The sequence below is a fragment of the Xiphias gladius genome, chromosome 6, assembly GCF_016859285.1.
Source record: "Xiphias gladius isolate SHS-SW01 ecotype Sanya breed wild chromosome 6, ASM1685928v1, whole genome shotgun sequence".
NCBI lineage: Eukaryota > Metazoa > Chordata > Actinopteri > Istiophoriformes > Xiphiidae > Xiphias > Xiphias gladius.
In genome coordinates, this window is record NC_053405.1 from 12432091 (window position 1) to 12439827 (window position 7737).

At 38.7% G+C, this 7737-nt stretch overlaps 1 protein-coding gene across 2 annotated transcripts in view; it reads left to right on the top strand.

The window, feature by feature from the left end:
• LOC120791341 (adhesion G-protein coupled receptor D2) overlaps positions 1–7304 on the top strand; it is a 95739-nt gene extending 88435 nt beyond the window's left edge. For both annotated transcript variants that reach the window (XM_040129738.1, XM_040129740.1), the window contains one exon: positions 5777–7304. In XM_040129738.1, the coding sequence (XP_039985672.1) occupies positions 5777–5914 (138 nt within the window). In that variant the 3' untranslated portion in view covers positions 5915–7304. The remainder of the gene's footprint in view (positions 1–5776) is intronic.
• The last annotated feature ends 433 nt before the right edge of the window (positions 7305–7737 follow it).

The following is a 7737-nucleotide window of genomic DNA, read 5'->3' on the forward strand; positions in this document are numbered from 1 at the left end:
ATCCCTTTTCATAGCTACTGTATGTTTAAGTCTGTGATGTTCATTTATAAGAGCCTCTGTTACAGTGTTATTGCAGCCTCTGGCAAAGGACCAGCCTGTTAAGAGTCCTCAGTAGCTTCCAGAAACTGTTGCTGTCCCAAGAGGGGGATGGCAGACTAAATAATCCAGTCAAGTTTGCCATCACAGTGGCAATGTGAGAGCAGCTGTTTGCATCTGAAGGCCTGCCAGCAATTGTCCATGGCGCTCTGAAGCAGAGAAGGAAAGAAAAGGAGGCATGGAGGGATGGAAAGATGAAAGGAAAGTTTCTTTCTGCTTGATTCAGTCCTCTTAAGGGTTTTTGATATTGATCTCACCAGCAGACCTGCAGATGTATGTCTAGAGACACGTGCACGAGCAGTTACATCCATCTGTGGACGCACACGTACACATTAGCAAAACACACACTGACACACACTAAATTGAAGCTGAATCTTTTATTTCTGTCATAGGTGTGCAATGCAGTGCACTCAAGGATATTTAGTATTTGATTTATGATGCAAATGTATTGCTTTATTTGTTTTGCAACATTTAATGTAGCACTTCCCAGTAAAATAAAAAAAAGCAATGTAACAATGTAAACAAACACTGATGGTAAAGACAGTTTTGGAGTAAAGACAGTTAAATGAAAACGCTTACATTAAGGCAAGTCTGTGGAAGTGTGTTTTGAAATACTGTACATCACCTCCTTAGGCATCTGGTCGAAAGTGCACGGCCTTGATGGAAAGCATTCAGTCTTTAGTAAGAGCAGTGCTTTTTTTTGACACCGGGCATGACTCAGCTCAGTAACATAAATGTCACTGCACAGAAGGCATTATAAAGAAAGTATTCATCTGTATGCTTACTTGAATATATTTCCATAGATATATAGGTTCACGTAGATATAAATAGCTACATAGATTGTTAAATGTGTGCACAGTACACGTATGCAGCGTGAAAGGCCTGTGTGTGTGTGTGTGTGTGTGATTGGTGATGGGCCTGCTCTGTGTTGGTATTTGAGCTCTCAACAGTAGGTCACAGCTCAAGGCTGCTGGTGGTCCTGTCAGATTAAAAATCTTCTGTTTTTATGGGATGGGATCTGAGTCCGCCACCAAGCCTCATTCCATGCTGCTGGCTATACATTTTACTGTATGTCTGTCAACTTTAGTACGAATGAAAACACACAGACCTCAGAAAATATTATGACCCTTTCACTTTTTAAGATTTTGTTGTGTTAAAGGGTAAACGTAGATGAATTTGTTTCAGTGTTAAGTCTGTTGAAAAAGTGAATGACTCTGAATATATTCAGAAACCAGCATGTGGGTATGTGTGTTTACACTGTGCATTAATTATTTTGTTGGGACATAAATCTGACATCTGGAGACAGAAATTTGGTCTCCTTAATGTTATCTAATAACTTTAAGGTTACTGTTCAGCTCTAGGTATAGGAGTAGAATGAAGACAAGGCTTGGTTCATTGTTCTGGTTGGGCATATAGCATCTTCGAGTGATTAAACTTCAGTACAATGTCGTCACAAAGAAGTAGTTTAAGTTGTGTGTGTGTGTGGATTTGTGAGTGCTCATTTGTGAGCTTTTGTAGAGAAACATTGTGCAAGTTTTGTTATTGGCAACAGAATCAATTTGGGGAAAAAACATAACCATTTTAAATGTCTGCTTTGATGATCTGTCAATCTGATTCTGTCTATTTTCAGGTCATGAACCTCATTACTGTTGTTCTAAACACTTGATATAAGGTTGCAAACTTTCCAAGAAGTAAACAAATAAGAAAATAATGACAGTGTGTGGGTGTTCTGATTCCAATAGCTTTTTCTCTCTCTACCAGAGCAACATGTCTCAAACGACTTAATTTCTAGTTATAAAGAGTACTGTCTAGACCTGCTCTATATGAAAAGTGCCCTGAGATAACTTCTGTTATGATTTGGCGCTATATAAATAAAACTGACTTGACTAGACTGAGTGTTAGACAGTCTGAGTGATTAATAGTTTAATAGTCTGCTGTCTTTTCTAGGAAAAAAGGATGAGAAAAAATTGTTAAATTTGTTTCCCGCAGTAAAAAAAAGAAGTTTCTTACAGAAGCAGGACTGTGTAATTAGTATGAGCATGAGCAAAACTACAAGCTCAAAACCATTGATCAGGCAGTTTGAAAATAGCGACTTACCCTGAGAATTCTGCGGTGGAGGGTGTGCTTGTTCAAATGTTAAAACAAAAGTTTCAAAAGTTTAACAGGAAATATAAGCAACTGTCCAGGGACTGGTAAATGAAACAATAACTTAATAACTATGAATGGTACTGTACTTGTATTCATAATGCAAAAATCTGTCCTCAGATCCCCAGCGAATGAATAATTATTTCAGGTAGCTACCAATTTTTTCCTCCCCTTTTTACTTGAATTTAATTGTTTGAAAGTTTTTTTTTATTATTGTCTTTAGTTCCAAAAAAAATGCTTTGAAGTCTAACTAAAAAATATAATAATTCTCTTGGATTCTTTCATAGGAAGACATTCTCTTTACCCATGAGTCTGTAGCTGATGAACAGTGTCGTGACATTCAGGTTGTCATGTTATTACAGACGCCACAGACCTCTTTGTCGCTCCCATAAAGCACTCTTTGTGACACTGTCGAAGGAAAGGTCAAGATTCCACGTACACTCAAGCATTTACCTTCGCCACTTGGCTGAGGTCTGGCAAGATTAATTCTTTGTGTCTTCTTTGTGTCTTGCTATCTCTCTATGTGCCAGGTTCATCTTTCTTACAATGGAGCCAAGCAAACACAGGAGAAAAGTGCGTGCCTGAAAGTGTGTGTGTGTTTTTAAAAGACATTGGTGCAGCCGTTTTAACAGGGCGACTCTGTTTGAATTAGATGTTCTAACCCCCTGCTTGCTAAATGGATTTCTGAAGTGGCTGTAGTTGGAGGCTTTCAATCGGATGCAACCTTGAGTCCTTTTTTATGTGAGCTCTGTAGGATTTAAGTGCCGGTATAACATGAGCACGACTGAATGCATGCTCCTCATTTTTTGAAATTGAAAAATCTCCGAAGGCTCTCCCTATTGTGCAGGCAATTAATGGAATGCTGGCAGCGAGGTTCAGGTGCTTAAAAGTTGTATTTTTTCTCTCTCTCTCGCTCTCTTTTTAATGACTAATAAAGGATAATCATCGTGGAAAAAAACATCATAATGCTGTAGGCTTCCTCTTTATGCACAATGATGTATAATGCATGCTTTGAAATGAAACAGCAGCGGCCTTCGAACCATTCCATCTCCAAACCTTAGTGTATTTGTTTTGCATGCCACAGTGAGGCTTTTGCATAACAATAGTGAGTGTTCCCATTAACAATGCTTGCCTATTAATTTGATCTTTACATTTTTAAAGTTTGTCCATCAGGCCGCCAAACAATGGGTCCCCCAGTCGCTGTTTGGTGTAAGTGATTAGAAAGTTGGCTAATTGCCTCTCTGTAGAGTTGTGCTGTTTCTTTTTAGCCTCCTCGTTTTTCTTCTGTGAGCCTCCACCAGTTGTAACACTGAAGCAGATGAATAAACCATTTTATTCATCAATAAAATTAAATAAAAATGTTTTTCCTGTGATTTTGGAGTTTGTTTCCAAATCATTTTGGACAACCATTATCATGTAGTGAGTGTCTTGATATATGGGGCAAAATATAAATAAAAAGGCAGTGAAAGTAAATTCATTTGGTGGTCACTTGGTAAAAGGTTGTAATTATAGACTCAATGAAATAAGACTGCATATACAGTAAAAAAAAATGTTTTCAAATATTAGAATCTCTTCTAAAGTCACTGATTGGTGTGATATATTATCCTCACTAGATTAATCAACCAAAGACAAGTTTTGCCACCGTGTGGCGCTGGGTGGGTGTTCATTTTTTTTTAGACTGGCTTTGCTTTTTTCAGGCCTCTCCAGCCTCCAGGCCTGCCTGAAACTGGACTGAATACCAAACTGGCTAACTCCAGCATTCAGTTGCACCTTTTTCTTGCAATCTTGGAAAACTTCCAAAAGCTTTTGTTTTTTCTTCTGCCCTCAGTCTCTTTCTCTTTGACTGTGCTTTGACAATGCAGGGAAACGTACAAACACATCTCAGTAAACACGAGTGATGTGGTTCCAGAGTTTAAAAGCTTCAACACTGGCAGACACAACTTGGGGCTGTTTGTGTGACGGAAAGGAAAACTTGTTTAGAAACTGACAGCACTGCATCCATGTGTAGTGGGTGTGTGTGTGTGTGTGTGTGTGTGTGTGTGTGTGTGTGTGAGAAAACTATTTGTGTTTATGTTGCTTTTGGCAAGTTGTTCATTTGTGGGGTTTTTTTTTTTTTCTTTTTTCTTGCTCTCTGTGTGGTTATCTTTTGTGTTGGTCAGTTTGGAGCTGATGTCCACCTTCAGGGATGCACATAGCATGCATTTCTGAGTATTTTCACCTGAGGCTGCACTTGTTAGAGTCTGTGGATAAATGTATATACATTATTTATACAAATTCAGGTCGAGTGAAAGCAGGTTTAACACATTTACAGACAGGAGGCCAGGCACTGCAAGTCAAGCTCCAAGTGAGGATTGCAACGCTGTGCGCCAGGGATCGAGCTGGCCGCTTGCCCGGCTGTGACCAGCATCCTTAATGCTGCACAAGAGCACCACTAAAATTATCATCACCGTCTCAGCAGTCGAATGATCCCTAGTATCATAGCTGGATTTTCCTTTTCTGAAAACCCTGAAAATGTAGAAAAGTTATAGCCTGCTGTACACATTGGAATCCAGAAACAATGTCAGCAGTTTTTGCTGCACAGTGATTCTTTCAGGTGAGGAGTGCAGAGACTCTTCGAATCCCCAAATAGGCAACTCTTTAACGACTTGTTGTTTATTTTAGACGGCATGTATATGTCAGCATGTATGTGTTAGTTTTTAAAGAAAATAGGAGAAGAGATTAATGTACCCGAGAGAGAGAAAGGGAGGGGGAGAGGCTGGTCATGGTTTACAGGGAGTTGCAAAAGGAAAATGGCTGGTGTCCTGGAGTTTGACATCTGATCAGTTTAGTTTCATGTCATGTCTTGTGTAATGAAAATATTAAAAATGACTCTTCATTTCTCAGCTGTTTCCATGTATTTGTACGAAACTTTACCTGTTAAGAAAGTAAAGGCCATTAGATCACTCACTAACCCGATGCCAAAAAATCACGTTGTAATAGCAGAGGTGTGTTTCATTAAATAATGGAGGTTTACTGTAATTTTTGTTAACACCGGCATTTCTGCTAATAAGGGCAGTGAGATGAGTGGATTCGAGAGTTGAAAAGTTTTGATATAAAACAGTTTTCGATATATGCTTCAAGACATCAGTTGAGGACCTTCATTCAGCTGAATTCACTCACTCAACAATAATTGAGGGGTTTGATTTAAAGCATTATACGTAATTGTTGGAAACAGTTTGATCTTTCATCAATCAGGGGGAGTCAACCCATTACAAGCTTTCAAAGAGGAAGGTTTTTAAAGATGTTTGGAGTCGTAACCAAAATCAGTGACAGAACGTGCTTCAGTAAAACCTATGAAGACACAATAATTACAAATACTGTATGCTGTAATTCAAATTCCTCTTCATATGACATGGGAAATGCCCCCCCCCCGTCTTTTCCAGGATACACCAGTGTATTTTATGACCTCATTTTCATGTTATTACAGTGTAAATAAATAATGTCTTCCTAAAATGACTTTACACTTACCACTTCCCCATCCCCTTCTTCTATCCAGGAGCCTCCTCCCTCAGAGGTGGATGCCTTGCCGGCTGGTTGTAGTCTTCACGTTCCCATGGAGCTGGAGCTTGCAACTTCCTGTTTCCCTTGCAGCCCTGCGCCACAGCAAAGCTACGGCCTTGTCCATGTTGACTGACCTAGTTGGTGTGACGGTGATTGTAGTTTCATATTGTGATTAATTTTTTAATCGGAGTTGAATGTGTGTTTTTAGTGAAATGTTTTTCTTTTTATTATGAGCTCATTTTTCCTTAAGTCTTCAATTTCCTGTCAGCCGTGATCATTGTGAAGACAGGAATATTTGGTACATCTGTGTCCCTGAGTGTTGCATTCCTTAATACTGGTTGCAAATATTTTCAGTGATCTAAGACTCATTCTGCCATTAGCACTTATTTTAAGATGTGCAGGATCGTAATGTAGGCTGAATGCCTCAAATATAATTTAAAATTATACTTAAATTCCAAATTTTCAATAAGTTGATTATTTTTTTGCATTTGTTAAATTTGTTTGTTTTACATGTGAGTACTGTCTTTCATGGCTTTTCTTGCTCTACATGTGCTTGTTGAAGTATAATGTTGTCCAGAAAATTGTGTGGTCGTTCTGCAGTCTGCTGCAAGCACTGAGTAGGTGTGTCCGCATAACCTATTAGTGTCAGATACATATCATGGAACTGTGATGTCCCTGGTTTGATCCAGGCAGGGACTTTTGTTGCATGTCATCCCCTCTCTCTCCCCATTTTTCGTGTTACTCTACTGTCAAACTATCTAATAAAAGCCCGACTAGCATGAAAAAATTACAGAAAAAAGAGCAGAGAAGTTTTAATTATGTATATAGTTTTTGATTCTTCCCATGGACTTTGTACGGAGGAGAACATACTCGTCCGTATACGATGAAAATACAATGAAACTCCTTTTCCTGACATTTATAATCCCGTGTTGATGCTGGTCACAACAAGACAAAATATGTTTTAGAATAATGTTCCAAAGACACAAATACAGTTAAAATGGAGTACCTATGACATGAACAGGACAGAACAGGTACTAGAATTTTTCTCTATAAAATAAATTTTCAAAATCTGCATTTCAAATGGGAATAATCTTTCATTCCCACATGGTGTGTTATTATTATGTTAGGCTAAGTATGTTTGAGTAGCTATTCATTGTTTCCCACAAAAAAGAAAAAAGAACTGCACAGCTTTACAGTGCGGAGGAAGCGAGAATCCGGTGTTATAAGCATAATAATTATTTATTGAAATATGAGGAAAATTTCAATTAGCCTCAGAGAGACACTCCCAGGACCAGGTAGTGAAGTGATGGGGGCTGTCAGAATGTCAGCAGGAGGGGCAAAGACAAGCAGACAAGCCGAAAGGAAAATAGCAGATTGATGCATTGTGTATCCATGGGTTGACAAAGTACATGAGCATGTGAATGCACAAAGATAACCATTGTTTAAGTCCTTGTTAAAGCCTTTATCCTGCATAAGAGTCTGAGTCTATGTTGTAAAACAAACAGCTGGATTTCAAACCATTCCTTGTAACTTCCGACTGCTGAAGTGACAGAACTCTGTTTCTCCAAGCTTTTACTAAACATTATCTCCAAACAAACTCCTCTTGGGGGTGGAGCAGGACTTAAGCTGTGTTGTCAAAAACATGCAGTAAAACTAAGAACTTCTGCAATGACCACGTTAGTCACCATTGCCTGCATGTGGCGTTCACCTGTATGTTATAGGAAGTCCAAGGCGGCTGCAGAGCCTAAAGACAGAATTTTAGGAAGTGGGTGATAAAAGATTGTCTGATCAGGAGACACAATTAATGAGGATATCAGATAGTGAAGCGCGGGATCAGAATCAGTTTACAGACATGGGATTTAAGTGAATTTTCTGTACATTAAACATGCCGTTGAATCATTCCATAATGTAATCAACAAAATCCAAAGGTAAACAAATAAACGCCACAGGTTGTTG